Source organism: Ochotona princeps, chromosome 7 (assembly GCF_030435755.1).
Source record: "Ochotona princeps isolate mOchPri1 chromosome 7, mOchPri1.hap1, whole genome shotgun sequence".
Classification (NCBI taxonomy): Eukaryota; Metazoa; Chordata; class Mammalia; order Lagomorpha; family Ochotonidae; genus Ochotona; species Ochotona princeps.
Genome location: NC_080838.1, coordinates 44,204,367 through 44,223,696, shown reverse-complemented (window position 1 = coordinate 44,223,696; position 19,330 = coordinate 44,204,367). Strand labels below are relative to the sequence as shown.

The 19,330-nt window shown below is 40.5% G+C and overlaps 1 protein-coding gene across 3 annotated transcripts in view; it reads right to left on the bottom strand.

The window, feature by feature from the left end:
• Window positions 1-13,834, bottom strand: part of CXXC4 (CXXC finger protein 4) — a 31,520-nt gene extending 17,686 nt beyond the window's left edge. Inside the window, exons 1-3 of one of the 3 annotated variants that reach the window (XM_058666698.1) lie at window positions 6,243-6,480; window positions 6,047-6,122; window positions 2,180-3,498 (exon numbers count right to left, since the gene is read on the bottom strand). In XM_058666698.1, coding sequence (XP_058522681.1) covers window positions 2,180-3,241 — 1,062 coding nt within the window. In that variant the 5' untranslated portion in view covers window positions 3,242-3,498; window positions 6,047-6,122; window positions 6,243-6,480. Of the gene's footprint in view, window positions 1-2,179; window positions 3,499-6,046; window positions 6,123-6,242; window positions 6,481-12,961; window positions 13,113-13,714 lie in introns of those variants that run through there. The other 2 variants (XR_009245796.1, XM_058666699.1) reach the window with 2 other exon arrangements.
• Window positions 13,835-19,330: the final 5,496 nt, after the last annotated feature.

The following is a 19,330-nucleotide window of genomic DNA, read 5'->3' as shown; positions in this document are numbered from 1 at the left end:
CTGCTCACCCTCACCTGTATGGGCATTTGGGGAACTGGTACAGCAGACCGGAGTCTCTCTCTCCCTCTCACATCTTTCTCATCAAAGAGAGAAGCAGTTTGACACAAAATCTATTTGTATTTATATTATTAAATAACCAGAAGTCTTTCAGTGGCCCCATTCACTAATCACTAGGTATCACATTTCATGATGGAAAATAAAAGCCAATGTTTTTATCAACTGGTCATTAACTCACTGTGTTCCACCATCCTTTGTATAGGACAACTATAAAGTGAGCAATATACTACTTACGGTAACTTCGAAATAAACATGATGCACCTGAAATTTTTGAAGATTTGTAAACTTGGAACCTAATGGGTTAATACAAAATGGTACTGCGAGTAAAACTTTAATTTTTCTTGAGTCTTAGAAGTTTGAAGAGACTATAATGAATGGATCCAGAAGACAGAATTCAAAGCTAATTTTCTGCACTGAAGAGAGGCAAGGCACGTGTTTTAAATTTGCTATTATCTTCACTTAGATTTGTCAGCCACCCTGTAGCGAAGTTAAACTTTCAAAAGAGATGGTTTGTCTTCTGAGAACTGGAGTAAGTGCAACATTTGATGGAACTGATCATGATCAATAATGACACCAATATAGTTCTGACATTGTTTGGAGTCCTGAACTATTGTGACTTGTACTAATTTTAAAAAACTGTGTCTTCTTTGGATTCAAATCTACAACAAAAATTGCTGATCTGCCACATTATTTTAGAGGCAACTTTCAGCTTACCCATAAATTAGTTCCAAGCAGTTCTCACAACATGAAAAGTGTACAGGCTCCTGTCTGAGGAAGACTTTTGGGAGCCACTCTCACTCTCCATTTCAGCTAATAGAATCTTTCCAAATGCTAATTCCACCACCTGCCGTCCCTATACATAAGAGCTTCTAACCCCCTACTCTACAAAGCTATCATTGGACTCAATCTAATCACACATCCATATTTCTTTAGTTAAGATACCACCACGTCCATCTACCAGTGATCTTTCATTTTTGCCCTTTCCCCCATTCTCTGGAAACGATATCATATGAAATTTCCAACACATCAGCCTCTAAATTACATAATCCAAAGCCAAATATAGCAATCATATTATGTTTTAAGGACATATAAGAGAAAGAAAATATTAGTGACCATGTAGACATTGATCCAAGCTGATTGGTGTAAAGAACAGGTTTGATGCCACAAAACTTGTGACAACATGAGGGACACAAGGGAAAATTTCTTCATAATTGAGTTTTAGGAATTGGTCACTGTTGAATGTATGTAAAATAATTTTTAAACAAAATAACCATCGTTTGCCTAAAAAATTAAATGATTGCATCCCTTTATTCTAGGACACATCTTGAAACCTGGAGGTGATCATTAACTTTCTATAGTGTTTCTTCTTTTTCAGGAAAAAAATCAAATATTCAGAAAATAAGAAAGAGAAACAGTGTGTAAAATGAGAAGAAAAACTATTCTCAAAGGGGGTAGAAAACGCCCCTTTTGAATTCAGCTATTTCAGCTTCAATGATTAATGCTTTTTTGTTTCAAGTGTTCTGGTTTCCTTTTTTTTCCTTTTTTCTTTTTTTACGAGAACATGGACTTGTGTGCCACAAACTGTGTTCTCCTGTTACAACCGGGTCACTAATAAGCCCATCTTGGCTAACAAAGCTATGTAGGATATGGTGTGTCCAGCCTTTTGGGCAGAATGCCCTTTCTCTCCCTCTCTCTCCCTCTTTCTCTTTTCTTTTCTTTCTTTCTCTCTCTCTCTCTTTTAAAATCCCCCAGAAAGGAGAAGGGAAACATTTTTAACCTTCCAAGGAAAACTACTGACCACACAGAATGTGAAACTAGGTTCTGCACACCAATTCCAGGAATCCTCCCCCAGAGGTGAAAAGGAGGGGCAGCCTCCTGCTGAGGAGGGCGGTTCCTTGGAAGTGCGGCAGGGGCAGGGTTGTGTGTGTGTGTGTGAGTTGTGTGTGTGCGCGCGCGCGCTGAGGCCACACACCACCTACAACTGCGTCTTACACCTGAACGACGCTTCGGGGAGGGGGCACTGCATCCTGAAGCCAGACCAGAAGCCCTGAAGGGGAGAAGAAGAGAGGGGAGTGAGGAGGGAAGAGGGGAGACTGGGAAACAAGAAATCATCTCCTCTGACCTCTAGCGAAGTGCCAGGTTTTTTCTTTAGCTCTTCACATTTTCTAAATTTGCAGATCTGGTGTCCCGTTTTGCGGTTCCTGCAACTGCTGCAGACGCCACAGTTGATGAGCCTCTTGCAGGGCACGCAGACCCCACACCTTTTCCTCTTCTTCTTGGCCGGGTTGGCTCCGCCAGCTCCCCCTGAGGAGGACGAGGAGGAGGAGGAATGATTCTGCGGGCAGTCTGCCAGATTGGCAATTTGAAACGCACTGTCTGTGACGGCTGCTGAGGCTGCTGCGGGGGAGTGAAGGGCTGTCATGACGATGACCCCTGGAGGTAATGAGATGCCCCCTAAAGCCGGGATAGCGGAAAAAGTCCCCACGCGCTCAGGGAGATTCATTATCTCTGCTTCAGCAGCGCCGCATTTGAGCTTGTTCATGCATTCCCCCGCCAAAGGTCTGCAGTGTTCAGGGGATAAGGTGGAGAGGAAATTAGTATTTGCCATTTGCAACGACGGCTCTGGCGGGCAGCCAGCTTTCCCCAGCCGCTGGGAGTCGTTTCGGTGGTGCATGCCGGTCCTGCCGCCGCCGCCGCCGCTGCCGCCGCCGCCGCCGCCGCCAGCGCCCCCGGCAGCGGCGGGGAGGATGGCCGAGGAGGAGGCGGCGGAGGAGGCGGCGGCGGAGGAGGCTTTCCTGCCGCCCCCGCCGCCCCCGCCGCCGCCCCCGCCGCCGCCGGCCCCGCCGCCGCCCCCGCCCCCGCCGCTGCCCCAGAGCATGGCGGTGGCGGCGGCGGCGGTGGCCGCGTTGTCGCAGTTCCAGGGGGACATGCCGATGCGCGCGGCGGCCGCGGCGGCGGCGGCGCTGCTGGGGAAGATGGGGGTGGTGATGCGCGCGATCTTGGCCGCCTGCGGGAAGGCGCCCCCGTTGGTCTTGTAGAAGGAGGTGGCGAAGGAGCGGTAGCGCTCCATCTCCGAGTTGTAATCCACAAGGCTGTTCAGGGCCCCCTCGGGCAGGTGGCTTTCCTTGGGCAAGCCCGGGGCTTCCGGGCTCGGCCCGGGCTCCACGCAGACATTGGTGTTCATGGTGCAGGGGGGGAAGAAGGGGTGCAGGGTGGAAGTGGGGACCGCCTGGTCCGACACCTGGGTGGGAAAGGGGGAGAGGTGGGGGGGCGGGAAGGGGGTGATGGTGGAGTCGGGGCGGGGGTCGAGGAGGGAGGAGAAAGTGGGTCCGGGTGGGGAGAGCAAGGTGAGGGCTGCTTTATTCCTCTCTGGGGCGCATTTCCACAGACGGCGAATTCCCGGGCAGCGTCTTCCTTTGCATTATCCTCCAACTGTTACAACTAAAATAAAGAAAGTCATTCCAACCGGCTGCACGAGGAAAAAGATTAAGAAGAAATAAACAGCCTCCCTCGCTAGCCCACCGCAGAACCGAAAGCTCCCACATTCTTCAGTCAGGTCGTTTGCATAACAATCGTCAAGATGTGACAACCCCCCCCCGCGCGCCCCTGCCTCATTCACATATCATCACCCCCTCCCCCAACACACACACACACACACACACACACACACACACACACCGCACTCCCAACCCCTGCTCCCTCCCCCGCTCCCTCCCGGCCTCCCCGCAGCAAACCACAGCTCCTCCCCCCTATTCTTATAACCCTCCTGAGAAAATGTATTAATAGCCAGGATACCCGGGGAAAGAGGGAAGATGGGGGTGACAAATGTCGAGGGAAAAGGGCAACTGGAGTGCTAAAGACATGCAAATCAGGGGTGGGAGGGCGATACTACCTATAAGCAGAGGGCATTTAAACATTATGAAATGTGTGAACAAGTGCTGCCTGGGCATGCAAATGCTGTAAAGTGGAAAACAGCAATGCCCTATGAGGAAAATGAACAGGAAATTAGCAAATGAAGTACTGAGAAAGTCTACAATACGTCCGAGTATAAACTGTAAGCAAACACAATACAACTGAGAGCTAAGAGACTGCCCACATACAATCTGAACTAAAGAGGCAGGGAAAAAAGAACTACCAGCTGCCACAGTGTCCTTCTGTGTCTGCGGTCATTAGTTTGAATCCCAGCACAGCTGGCTCTGTTAGGGTCTTAATTCAATGGACCAAGGACAGGTCTCAATTGTACAAGCCATTTGGTGGTGGGGCTTGGTGGTGGTGGTGAGGGGAGAGGGTGGTGTTCTACTTGTTTAGAAGAAAGGAAGAAGAAAAGAGAGACTGGATAAATTTAAAGAAAAAAAATAAAAACAATGTCACAGGGTTTAAACCAAGTGCCTGCAGCCTCTGAGAGAATACCCCCAATCATTCCTAATGGAGACTGCTGTCCTTCCCGACAGAAAAGCATGCCCCCCTTCTATCTCGGGGTCTCTCACAATTACTGATTTCTGCATTGAGTAAAAAAATAAAAAAGGTGGGGGCATACTTTCCCCTTGTGGTGGTATCAAACTTGAAGAAATGGACCCTTAAAATGGTTTTTCCTTTCCTTTTGCTCTTTCTAAGAGGAAAGTTTAATGTTAACTGAATATTTGCATTTGTCTCTTTGCTCACAAGCATTATGCTTTAGGAACAGATAGTCTAGTTGTTCACAACAGAGGGGGAGATACAATATTGCCTTGTAAGAAGAAAAGCACAAACATATATTCACCTAAAAACCAGTTTCTTTGTTTCAGATATTTTTTTTTCCCCCTTGGCAGGATATCTTTTTTTCTGACATCTTCTGAAGCTCTCAGCTTGGTCTATAATGTGGAGTTCAGGGAATTCTAAATAGGGGCCCAGTGGGCTCAATCTCAAATATTCAGAGTTCAAAATGAATATCAATTATCGTAATTATAATTACAATTAGATTAATGAACCATTTATGCCCCCAACTCTAAGTATAAAAACTTCAAGACCTACTGATGAGGTGCCCTAAAAAGAGGGGTTTATGTAAACAAATCCCTATTAGGCAAAGTAAATCAAGATAAGGCACCTCACCCCAGGCTGGATTAGAAGCTAGCAGGCATCTTTCAGTCCCAGCAAGTCCCTAATCACTCAGGAAACACCTCTGTGGTTTCACATTAGGGAAAACTGCTCCCTTCTGAGGTCTGAAAGGCAATACAAAGGGTGCCCCCAAAATGCTCCTGGCTAAATATTCTGTATGCTAGGAAGGGGGTGGGGAAAGACACAGCAAGAATATGCATACAGCTTCAGTTTCTGCGAATCACATTGTAACTGTAAGACCACAATAACTGCTACTTGGTAAAAACTAGTTATGCCAACCATGCATCAGATATCACCACACTGAGGAGGGAAACACTTCAACATTTGAGTCTGTTGGAATAATTCAATGTCCCTTTCCAGAATCTTAGAGTGATGTTTCCAGACATAAGCTTCACTTGCTTTACTGATTGCCACCACCACCCCTGCTTTCTACCCCCAGGTTTAATGCCACCAGAAACTGTAGAGAAGGATTGTGCCCGGGATCCAGGTCATTATTGTTTAATCAGTGCATCTCTGGAGCATGAAAAAGGTACCTAAGCCACAGCTATTGTTTGGATTTTATTTTAAAAGCCAAAATGAAACACACACAAATAACTATAGTTCTATAGCAAAGCTAAATCAGACATCCATAGTTCATGCGCCTGTTTTCCTTTTAAACAATGTGACTGTACATGCCTAATATTGTCTGTCTGGTCTACCAGAGACATAGAGATCAAAGGTCATATTTAACATTCAGGAGGAGGGGCGGGTGCAGATTAATTAATAAATTAATACAGCCACGGATTTTATTGCTGGAATCCAGCATTAATAATCTACTTTTACGATCCCAACGGTCAGCAAACATTTAAGAGGAAAAAAAAAAAAAGCCAGAGAAAGAGAAAGAACAATCACTTACCAGTCTCTTTTTATTTGGGGAGCCTTAGAATTTGCAGACGCTGCCCGTCTGCCTTTAATTAGTTGCACATCACCCCCTAACACAAAGAAACACAAATCCAGATGTGTCTTGGCAGCTCCCAATTACAACTTTAATACTTGTAAACAAACTGTTGGGGAGGGGGGATAAATAAATATGCGGATCAAAAAAAAAATACCTGTAAATGGCTTTTTTTTTTCTTGTTGCAGAGAGAAGGAGGAGGAGATGGTGTTAGTGGTGGGGGTGGAAGGAGGAGGAGGTGGGGGGAGAGGAAAGAGCCGAGTGTGAGTGTATGTGTGAGAGCGCGGGGCTGTTGTCGGTGGTCTCTCCTCTCCCAGCGCGTTGCTCTCCGTCCGTCTCCTGTCGCTGTGTGCGAGGGAGGGAGGGAGCCGGGGACTCTCTCCTCTCTCTCCCTCTCTCTCTCTCTCCCCCCTCTCTCTTTCTCACCCTCCCCCCTTCTCTCTCTGTTTGTGTGTGTGTGTGTGTGTGTGCGTGCGTGTGGTTGCTGGGGGAGGGGAACCGGAGAGAAAGGCGAGGGAGGAGGTGTGGAGGCTTGGGGCGGGGGCGCGGGAGGGGTGATTGGCGCCGAGGTGAGGAGGACGCAGGGCCGTGGACACCTACTGATGATTGGCTGCAAATTACACGGGGAACAAGAGGCGCACGCGGGCCAGCGCTCCTTTTCACAAATCCTCTGCTCGGCGGAGGAGCCACGTTTCCCTGCTCGCCTGCGGATCGCCCTCCCTCCCCGCGCTCGGCTCTGTCTCAGCGGCCCAGCGCACAGGGCTGTTGATTATTATTATTATTATTGGATTTTTTTTTTTTTTTTTGCTCGGAGATAATTGTTTGGAAGGGAAGGAAAGAGGGCGTTTCCGCCACTCTCTCTTGTCGCGCGGGGGTGCGTGTGTGCGGGTGCGGGCGTGTGTGTAAATAAACTTGTCTGGGATTTCTGGCTGGGTTGAGAAGAGCCATACAAGGAACAGAAAAGGTCGTGTTTGCTGGAAGAATGCGCTTAGTTTGCGTCCCTCCACATGCCCTTAAATATTTCTCTTGGTATATCCAGGAAGAGGTGTAAAAAAACCGCTATAATTTATATCTTTAAGGAGTGGGGGGGCTATAATCGGTATTTAGTTGTTTAGATCTTTAAAATATGTGAGAATGTAAAAAAACTGGTGATGTTTGATCTCAAACATTAATCTCATTCTCTCTCTTCCTCTTTTACTAGCCCATGTGGTAGTTCAAGGGTTGAATCAAATTTTAAACTCACTGTCTTATTTTAAATTCTAAACTTAAAAGCTACTTTTATATTTCAAGTAAACTAATTTTTTTACTAGTATGCGATTAACATTTTACTTCCTATCACTTGGGAAAAAATACTTTAATAATTGAAAGTAAGTCTTTTTTACTCTGGTTGGTCAAATAAAACTCATGCAAAAATACAGCTATGAATTAACCTCTTCGTTGCTGCTTTAAAGAAAATGAAATACTTTGCATACTTGCTGTCCTACGATTATGCTCTAGAAGAAATAGTTATGAAATGGTAAAGACAAAGAATTCTTTCAGCTAATTTTTTTTCTTGGAGCTGCTAATGACTGTACAGTAGGAAATATAAATTTAAATTAAGTTGTCGCAAAGCAGAGTAAAAGTTGTATTACAAGTATGTTCCAGAGCCCTGTATCAGTAGAGTTTCCGAGAAGGAAGAAAACTGTCATGGTGTGTTGTTTCCTTTGACAAAATGTTGAAAGGACATTTTAAACCATTTTTTATTTGAATTTTCAGAAGATTGTCCTTGACCATATCAAGATTCTACCAGGGATGGAGGGTAAGTTGTTGATGTCAGCAGTCTGTAGGCAGATATGAAGGGGCTGTTTCAAGGGCAACTTTTGTATTAGGGGATAAAAAGTTTAGTGTTTCTTGTGGATTCATTCGTATGTTTTATATAATTTTTAAAATGCAGACTAGGTATGGTTTTAACTGGTTGCTTGGGGAAATAACAAGATGGTTAATTATCTCTTATGCTAATAAGGCTTTTTTATATTTTCCTAATATGAAAGCGGAAAATGATATTTTCCTTTTGAGGTTTTTATTTGTGTTTCAACTGAAGACCATGGGCAATTTCTCACAAAATGTAGTCTCCTTTTAATGAAGGAAAACACTCCCCAAAAGAGGACAGATTCTTTAAATTTGTTTAAACATTCACTTATTTTACTTTAAAGTCAGAGATATAGAGATGAGGAGACAGAGATATCTCTATCTGCTGATTCCATCTCAAAGTGGCTACAACAGCCAGAGCTGAACTAGTTAGGACCCAGGAGTTTCTTCTGGATTTTCTATGTGGGTACAGTGTCCCAAGGCCTTGGGCCATCTTCTGCTGCTTTCTTAGGCCTCCAGCAGAAAGATGGATTGGAAACTGAGCAGCCAGGACTTGAACTGGTTCCCATACAGGATGCTGGCACTGCAGACAGAGGCTTAATGCACTATACCACAGCAACAGCCCCAGATGATAAATACTTAAAATGCTTTTCAAGGTATTTTGCATATTAGCCCAAAGTTAGAATTTTTGAAGTGTTGAACATGCAATTATTCAAAGGTTTATTTACTTTTATTGGAAAGGCAGATCAAATTTTATGGAGAGAAGGACAGACAGAGAGAAAGATATTCCATCTGCTGGTTCACTCTCCAAATGGCTACAACAGCTGGAGCTAAGCCATTCTGAAGCAAGGAGCCAAGAGCCTTTTCCAGATCTCCCATGTGCATGCAGGGTCCCAAGGCTTTGGACCATCCTCTCCTGCTTTCCCAGGCCTTAAGCAGGGAGCTGGATGGGAAGTGGAGAAGCCAGGATGCGAACTAGCATCCATATGAGATCACAGCGGTTGCAAGGCAAGAATTTAGCCACTAGGTTAAATTCTTTAACAAACCAGGAAAAATAAGACTCCCAAGAATTTTGTCTTCTCAATGACAAAACTTAAAACATTGAGTCTTATTAATAAGAGCAACTGCTAATATCTTACATTGTAAAATGTACAGGGTACATTGCAAATGTTTTATTTTGCCCTTGTAGTAACCCATAAGCATTTCCATTTACAAATAACACCACGGAGACTTAAAGATATTAGATAGCTCAAGTTAGGTCACAAAATTAGGATGTAACAAGGCTGGAATTTACACCCAATTCTATTTGTACCCATCTACATGCTTAATGCTATAGCCTCTACCCTAGTCTTCAGACTCATAATTAAGTCATCAGTATACTCTCTCTGGACACCAAAAATCTATATTTAGCTACAAATGTAGTTTCTTCATATTCTATCTATCTGATTAATTAAAGATATAGAACAAATTATAAATAGTTCCCCTCATGATTCTGACATAGCAAGCCTTGCCTGCCCAGGGGATTTCATTTCATCTTTAGACAATTATGATAAAGGAATATGTGTGTGTGTGTGTGTGCATGCACATGTATATATGTGTATGTATGCATGTGTTTATATGCATACATGTTCATTATCTATATATATACACAAATGTGTAAGCATGTATATACATGCATATATGTATGATATGTATATATATGTATTCATATCCCCTAATTTTATTTATTATAACAGTTTAGATATTATATTTCCGTGATATCTCACAGTAGCCTATACCTTGTATTTTCTTCTCAAGTTGATATGCCAGGGTCTTTTGTTGTTGTATTTCTTTATCAATTATATTAATTTCATTTTGGAAACAAAGAGAGATAAACCTTTTATCTGCAGGCTCTCTTTTCAAATGCCTGCAAATGGGAAATTCAGTCCATGTCTCTCAAAGGGGTGTCAACTACTTGAACCATCACAACTGCCTCCCAGGATCTGCATTATCTGGGTTCTAGAAGCAGGAACACATTCATGACTAAAATCTGGGCAATCTGGTGAACTGCCACCTTAGCCCTTGCAAAACCCTCTATTGAGTTTTCATAACAGTTTCCAAGAACATTTTATTCTCTGCTAACTCTAATTCAGGGTCAAGAGTTTTATGAATCACTAACACTTAATGTTTGTTCCCTATATGAAATGCCCGCTCCAGCTTCTAATTACCTGGAAGTGGCTTTTTGCTTTATCCTGCTTTTATGGCTTGAATTCTGAAATAGGAATGCAAGGGTTTCACAAATATCGCATTAAGAACATTTTCAATTCCAACTTTAGAAGCTCTTGCATAGGTGCCCACACCCACACAGATGTTGTGTTACATTATGAAGTATCTGTAAATCATTGCTACCACCTTGCATAATGTTTTTCAGCACTGTCATCATTATTCCAAAATCCCTAAAATGGTAGCTTGCAAAAGTTTGTGGAATTAATTCTTCAGATCTTTTAATAGTCCAGGGAGGGGATTTCAACCCAGCAGACTGCTCTTTTTTAGTGATTCATTGATTTTCTTTTGCTTTGACGTCAGCCCCATCCAGCTTGCAGAAGGGAATGGGACATGCATGCTCACCTTTTTAAAAACCTGTTCTGAGAGTGGAACACAGCTCTGCAGCTCACCTCCTTTGTCAAGAACCAATCACAAACCAAGTCCTGTACAGAATGTTGCTGGACAGACATTTCCCAATGTAACTCTGTTGCTGCAGAGAACAGAAACAATGTTGGTAGACAGCTGGCAGGCTCTAACACAGAGGAACACTAGAAACTTTAAGGTAAGTGGACCACAGAGCCCTGACCATGCACTTGAGATCTTTCTTCCGCAGGGAGCTCTTTTGCTCTTTGTCACCTTTAGACATTGCCGCTAAAAGCAGTCTTACAGACTTGAAGAAAGTTCATCTGTGAACAAATTCTGCTTTCTTAAAAATCTGTAAAAAAACTGAGCCAAATTTGTAATAGTCTGACAAAAATTTACCGAAGCATAAAGAACGCAGAAATAACACAGTTAAACACAAACTCACTTAAGTTTGGGGCACTGGAAGCAGCTCTTCTGATGGTGTTTTCAAAACCCAGAGATCATTTAACAAAGCACCAATGGGGTACTCCCTATTAGTCATAAAACATGTTCAACATCCAAGTTAGAAAAACAGTGTGGAGCTTTTCTACCTAACATCCTGGAAGTAGCATCTCAATTCATGCTCATGGTCTCAGGACTATCTCTTTCCACAGTAATTCATAATGTAAATAGTAACAAAACAACTACACCTCCTGTAGAAGGAAGATACAAATAAAACAAATGTGAAATAGTTGCTTCAGTTCTTCTTTGACTGTTGTTGCATGGTGTTTTTATTTTATTGATTTGCTTACTGGAGTTCAAGATTCTAGACATCAGAGTCTAAGTCTTTCCACTGTGTACCTGCTGCCTGCCGTGGAGAAGATTCCTAACAATCTCTGTCAATCACATTGAAAAAACTTGCATACACAAAACGGGTGGAAGTTTTCCATTGTTGGGCCAAAACTATGGCATAAGAAGCAAACTGCTGCCTGCAGCACCAGCATCGCAATAAGGGTGCTGGTTTGAGTCATGGCTGTTCCACTTTCCATCCAGCTCCCTGCTAAAATGCCTAAGAAAGCAGCAACAGCTGATCCATGGACACTTACACACACCTGGGAGACCAGAAAGAAGCTCCAGGTTCCTGGATTTGGACTGACCCAACTCCCATTGCTTATAGGAAAAAAAATACATAATGCAAAAAGTGGTGTTCAAAGTCTTTCTCTAGTTGGCCCTATTTATTTACTCTCCCCTCCGATTAACTATTTCTTTCTAGCCCAGCTGATCTATTTCCTGAAAAAAAAAAAAAAAAACACTGTTCACCTTACCCTTACCAGAGGAACAACAAAGCTTTCATTGATAATGAACCATCAGCCAAGGTAAACTATTGTTATTTCCATAGGACTCTTCTATATGCAATTAATCATTGTAATTAATATTTTTAAAAATTTAAGAGCGTTTTAGTAGTCTTATTCATAGCTCAACAATAGGAATTTGATGAATCTTTTAAAATCTATGTTGTGCACGCCTATTGGTTTTTTTCTCTTATAATTAAATATTGATGTCATCCAATACTGATTGTCATATTGGAAGTATGTTTTTAACATGCCAACACAATTGGTTACATGCTTTTTGCAGGTTTTCTGATTATATTCACTACCTGACTTTCTTTTTAATTACTACTAATGCCTTTCTGGAACAGCTGGCAAACTCAGAATATGAAATAAGGAAGCAAATTCAGAATAATGAAAAGTTTGGATGCACAATAAATACCATTACTTTATCCTGATTAGCATGACATTTGAGTTAAATAAGTGGTTCAAGTAGCATCACTCACGTGTTTGTACATAGAGCTTGGACACTGTCCAGGTATGGATGTGTCAAATACTATCCTGGGTATCAGTTTTGACAATTGTTCACATTTAGTTCACTCCAAGTCTTATTAATTCATAGTATCCCTACAGAATTCTATATATTTCATATAGTGGCTAGAGTAGGAAGTCTTCAGAAGAATGTTCCTTTGACAAGCTTCTTAACTCAACTTGCTTTTGTTTAGATATGATCTTCTTGTATTATCCTGTAAGTATTTTACATGCTTTATTTTTTTTGGTTTATTAGGAAATAACAGATTTTTTCCTTTTTTTCCCAAATGTTAACTTGTAAGTGCAGTGGTAGATGAACTTTTATATAAAACAACACAAAGACATGTTAAGTGACTATCAGACGCTAATACGTGTAAACACAAATTTGCAGCCGGAGCCCCAGGCTGACCTGTCAGTGTGCTTTCCTCTGGTGGTGGCAGCAAGGCAGCCTACACTTACCTTTTGCTCCAAGGAAACTTACCTGAGACTTAGATCTCATTATGTGCTTTTCTTTTCAGATATGTAGCAATGATAAAGAAATGGGAAGTTTGGAGACCCTGTGGGAAAATAACTAGGAACTGACTGGTAACCATTCTGTGTGGTTCTGTCCCCCAGTGCTGAGCGTGATGCAGTCAGTGTGCCCCGTGGCAGCCCAGGGTGTGTGGCCTCAATTCCCTCTGCTTTTAACTGTTCTCTTCTTCACACTAGTCTTGTCTGGCAGGATTTGCAGGACACTGGAACTCACGAAAGAGAGCCTGCTCAACTTCTTTCCTCATTCTTAGTCAAAACCCCAGACTCAGTAACGCAGATAACAAATGTTCTCCTCACATCAACTAGAGGTGGACCTTTTGTTTCCTCTCACATGCAGACACCATGCATCTGATAAAAATCTGTTCAATTCTCCAAGTTGCCTGCTAGGACTTGCCCAACCAGAAAATCAAATAACAAAAAATATGCACGAATCTTTAATAATGGAGTTAATTACAAAATTTACATTTCTGAGGTATAAAATCAGTTTTATTAAAGTTATGTGCAGTTTAGTGAAATTTTGACACTAATTTTAAACCATTTTCTATTAAATGTTAATTGAAACCATCATTTCTTTACTATTGCATTTTAGAGTACAATTATAGAAATTTTTCATAATCTGGTTGTGAACTTAAAATATCTAAATTTGCTTTTCTCCTAAACTCGAGGTTTTAGTTCTCTAACATAGCATAGACAATCCCATTTTCAATAGTAAAAGATTCTGAATATTTATTTCAAATGAAACTATGGTTAATGCTTGTGTGGAATGTGTGTTTCCATCATTTAGCTTATGTTTGATTAACCTTACTTTAAGAAAGTGCTTTGACTTTTCTTTGTTGAGAGTGAAAATTCAAGGTACTATTTCTGTGCTGTTAATGTTCAGTCCAGGAAGCTTTTTATATTTTTTCCTTCCTGCTGCTGACCTTTGTTGTGCTGTAGTTATAGCAACAAGAAGAGTTCCTTCTGTCTGTCTGCTGTGTTCTCTTTCCAAACTAATGAGTCTTTTATGTGCTGTTGTGTAGTATGGGGACTGCTTTACGTGCCCTGATTTCTTGATTTACTAATGTGTTTGGTTAAATTACCCATTTAAATCAAAATGTAAAAAATAAATGCAATGCACTGAAATGGAATTCACACATCACATTTGTTATTTATTCACTATGGAGTATTCATTTAGATATTTTCCATATCATCTTAAAGTTTCACTGATAAACTTACAGTGTTACTTCTTAATGATCAAGTTAATTTATTCTAGCCTTATATCTTCTTAGTTTCAACATACATAGTGAAAGAGAGATGGAGAGAGTGAGCCCTCTCTAGGGAAATGACGTGATACAGGGGCATGTCGCTTATCTGCCAAACTGGGCCATACAGTCTTACTATGATCTTAGACATTGTAAGTCTCATTTTCTGATCTGAAATATCAGTTTAATTATAGTAATCATTGATTTCACAGGGTTTATGGAATTTAATTAATGTTAGCAGAATGATGGAGCTATTTACAAGATCAGTACTTACAACAGGCGAACTACCCTCGTATTTCCTAACGTTAGATACTCTTTTTCTTTCTGTCTTTAGGGTTAATATCATTTTTGTGTTTTTTCTCTTTTCCTCATATTTATTTCTATGGTAATTTGCATTTGGCTGAAAAATTCAATCTTCACTCTACTTCTTTCAAAATGTATCGTCATCCCCAGGAGCTCAACATCTTTGAATCAAACAGGATTGAGGTTAACAATAGAATCTGAGCAAATGATTATTGCCACACACTTCCTTTAAGTCAGAAGCACAAAGTCTTGGCCAAAAATTTGAAATTGTTGGTGAAATACCCTTTGCTTGGATTTCTTGTGTGAAATAGGCTTCTAGATTCCTTTAAACTTTGGGAGAGCTGAAAGCATGACTACATACATCCCCCATGAACTAGTAACTGGGGCTACTGTTAGTATTAGAGACCCTCATTTGCCAGTATTTTCAATGCTTCCTTTTAGTCAGTACTTGTCCAGCTCAGCCCTGGGATTTTTTTTCTTTTTCTTTTTCTTTTCTTTTTTTTTTTTTTTAAGCTCAGGTCCTCTGAGTAGGCTTGTGCTAGCTGTTTGTTCCATGTTAGCTGCTAGCCAAATAGACAAGTAGAGGCTAGAATCCATATCATTGCTCAGCTTGCTAAACTATGTTCTGGTGTGCCTAATTTGAAAACAAAATATATCTTCTAGGGGCCAGAGATAATCCGGTCAGTATGCCAAAAAAAAATTTAGTTAAATGGAGCAATGAACATCATAGCCACCTTTATTAAGACTAAAAATTTAGCATCATGTCTTTGAAACTATACCCATAAAACTATATCATATTACGACTAAAGCCATGTTCCAGACTCATTTCACTTAAGACATATTCCAGTATGGATTAATCCTCAAAGAAATATAAATAATATGAATATTTTAAATATGTTAGTACATCATGGTTGAAACAGGGTCTGCTTTTAATTTAAAATAAACGAAATGACTAGAGGAGTAATGTATACTGTATGGTCATAATAATGCTATATCTCTTTTTGGGGAACAACTACTCTTTGAAACAGAGGACAAGTGTTCTTACTTCTATCTTTTTCTGTTAACTGCCAGCATTGTATAACGGTAGCATTGTTTGAAAGAAAAGCAGCTTTTACCTATTTGTAAGTTGGCTCTTTTTAAAATGCATGATAATATGATGACATTTCCTTTGGTGTGTTCCTATTTTTAAAGTGTTCTATTCTTATAAATCTTGGCTTATCTTTGATGAGCGAAAAGAAATGGCTCTGTAGCCCAGTGGCGACATTAATTGACTCATGCATCTTTCTTCATCCAATTTAAAGATTCCAAAATGTAGTGCCCAGTAAAAGCTAGCCTCTAGACATATTATTACCTGCTAATCTACTTACAAAAGAAAGTTATGTTGCTTATATGAAACACGAAACAGTTTTTTTCTTTAACCACAACAGAGTGAACGTTAGAAGAATTATGGAGCTTCACGTGTAGTAAAAATACTCAAGGCAATTATTTGAGGTCCGGGTAAGTAGACTCCAGGCAAGAAAACACTTGTGGCTTCTCAACGCCAAGGCTGTATGACATCTTCCCTTTTCTTAATTCAGTCTCTTACTTCAAGCACGATTCTGCCACAGTTACCGCTGAGCCAATTCCAGGCATCTTATTTAGGCATGGAAAAACATTTAGGGAAAGAAAAGGATTTATTTCATTTGTGTTTTTCTCTTTTGAATGAGGGGACTTTTTAGAGTTACTGCTGCTAACTTCCTCTAGCATCTAGTTAGTCAAATTAGGTCACATGTCCACATGTAAACAAACATTCACACAATGAATGAGAGTAACTTGTGCCTGATATTTTTAGATATAAAGAAAGACACAAAATTATGGAGCACAAAAAAACCTTGAAAATAACCATGCTTCAATTAAGAAGAGGAGATAAGACAGGGATTTGACCAGTGGTTGGTGACACAAGTACCAACATCTGTTGCTTTATCTAACTATATTATCAATTGATTTTTGGCTTTCTTAGAAAAACTATTCATCTCTAATTTCCTGAATGATGCCACAACGCATTTGATATGAGAAAGTTAGTTTACAGACTCCAGTTCTTTGAGTGAATTAGTGATATAATTTCCAGTGTAAATGTGTATAAACGGGACTTCGTTTTAGAAACATGGCTTTCGGAATAAGGTTTTGATTTGTGTGTCTATATTTATTGAAAACTACCTCATGTTCATCATAGTAGATTCTTTGTAATATTCTGTGCAAATCAGGGAGAATTTGAGTTTAAGATTTAAAGATTAAGCCAGGCTCAATGGCTAATTGGCTCATCCTCTGCTTATAAGCGCCAGGATCCATATGGGTGCCCTTTAATTTCCTGGCTGCCCCACTTCCCATTCAGCTCCCTGCTTGTGGCCTGGGAAAGCAGTAGAGGATGGCCCAAAGCCTTGGGAGCCTGCATCATCATGGGAGACCCAGAAGAAGCTCCTGGCTCCTGGCCTCAGATTGGTTCAGTTCCAGCTGTTGAGGCCATTTGGGGAGTACAGCAGCAGATGTAAGATCTTTCTCTTTGTCTCCTTCTCTCTGTAAATCTGCCTTTCCAATTGAAATAAATAATCTTAAAGAAAAGAAAAGACCTAATAGTTGGGAGCTAAAAGGTACAGATGTGAGGAGAAGGCAAAGAGTGGGTAAGTTAAATAAAATTAAGCTAAGAAATAAGATAAAAATTTTACTACACAGTACTTTTCTATCTCCACAGTTCCACCCATCTTGAGTGCTTCCCACTTCTGCCTTCTGCTGACCCTCACAATTGGTACCTTAACATATTTATATGGTATCAGAGACAAAATAAATAGCCAGTCTTTAAAATTTCAAGTTGGTCCCCAAACTGACTCAAATTTGCAAAAATCTGGCATAATTTAAAAGTAAATAAATAGAAGCAACACTTACCAGACGGTTCCTAACATAAACAAAGCTGTGCACGTTTGTTTATTTATGGGATCCATGCAAAGTGTCATATCCATTTAAAAATATTCAGCACAAGCGTGATTGATTTTGAAAAGTGATTAGAATGAAAGAGCATATGCATTCTTCAAAACCAAAAGTCCATAAAAGGAAAAACAGGCTATTTTTGTAGTAGTAAATTTGAGAAAGCATTTTCTCCTTTTTATATGAAGCTTCTAAAGGAATGCAAAAAATATATTCACTCATTAGCTGAAAAGTGAATGTGAGTTTAGATGTGATAAACACACCTAGATGTTGCTCAAGATTAAGTATTAAGATATAAATGTGAAATCTGTATTAATTCTTTCATTCACTTTTGCATTTCCAAAAGACAAAACAAACTTCCCATCCTTGTGGAGAATATATACTACCATAACTCTTTATTCAGCCAAAACGAAACTTACTTTTCCTTTGCAGTCTGGGTTAATCACTCTCACATTTTTGCTGAATAAAAATTTTTAACACTAATTAAACATATTACACCGTGACAGCTATGAAGGGAAAGAGAAACTGTCCTTAAAAATAATGTGATAGAGAACAAGCATATAAGAATCACAAGCAGAAAGTCAATGAGAATTATCTCATATTTCGATGAAAATAAGAATGCATTTCAAATACAGATAAAGTGTACAAAAGTTTTTAAAAATCTGGGGCCCGGGGCGTGGCCTAGTGGCTAAAGTCTTCGCCTTGAACGCCCCGGGATCCCATATGGGCGCCAGTTCTAATCCCGGCAGCTCCACTTCCCATCCAGCTCCCTGCTTGTGGCCTGGGAAAGCAGTCGAGGACGGCCCAAAGCTTTGGGACACTGTACCCGCGTGGGAGACCCAGAAGAGGTTCCTGGTTCCCGGATTTGGATCGGCGCGCATCGGCCCATTGCAGCTCACTTGGGGAGTGAATCATCGGACGGAAGATCTTCCTCTCCTTCCTCTCTGTCTCTCTTATATCTGACTTTGTAATAAAAATAAATCTTTAAAAAAAAAGTTTTAAAAAATCAAATAAAGTGCAAGAGTTATTGAAGTCTGAAAAACTTCTATATTGAAAGTAGTGGCAGATTATGACTAAAGCAAATGTCTGGGATAGTACTGAGGAAAACCTCACAAAGGAAGTTATTTTTGAACAGAAATGAGTAAGAAATAAAAATAGTGTAAGATTATTTGGTGTAAAAGAAAAGGTGTAAGTAAAAACTGAAGGAAATTAATAAGAGTATAATACAAGTGTGTAGCACAACCGCCAAATTGTATTGCATTGGACTGCCATCATGGGACCCCAAGAAATGAACTAATGATCAGAATTAAGATGCGCAAATAATAGTAGTGTTGAGCTTCATCTAGTCTTTTGTTTTGCTGAAGGAAAGATCTCATTAGAAGAAATTTATAGGTCATTAAATATTTTGTTCTGAATGCATATCATCAGCTTTGCTTTTTGTTTATTTTTTGCTTTGAAAGGGTTCATCAGACTTGTACTTAAGAACACTATTGGAGTGGGGAGAGTCATTCTCTTTCCTAAGGGTATATTCGATTCAGAGCCCAGATGCATAATTGGACACTAAGTAAAACATGTAGATAATCTGAAGAAAATGTGCAGTTTATTTAAGGGGCATATGAACTTAACAAACAAGGAAGTTAATACAGAAAGAATCATCAGAAGGGGAGATGGTGACAAAAGTTCCCCAAATAAAGGTGTGACTAAGTTGTTGAGTAGATTGCAGAAATAATACTGATGGCAGATCCAGTGAGGTTTTAAAAAAAGCTACTGAGAGGAGAGGTAATCCCTAGTCATTGCCAAATTATTTTCACTACATATTTGATGGGGATCAGATTTCAAGTTCTCATTACTATTACTGTTCTGAGTTCAACCTCACCATTGACTGCTAATCATGCATTTGTCAAAACTGTTTCTATTTA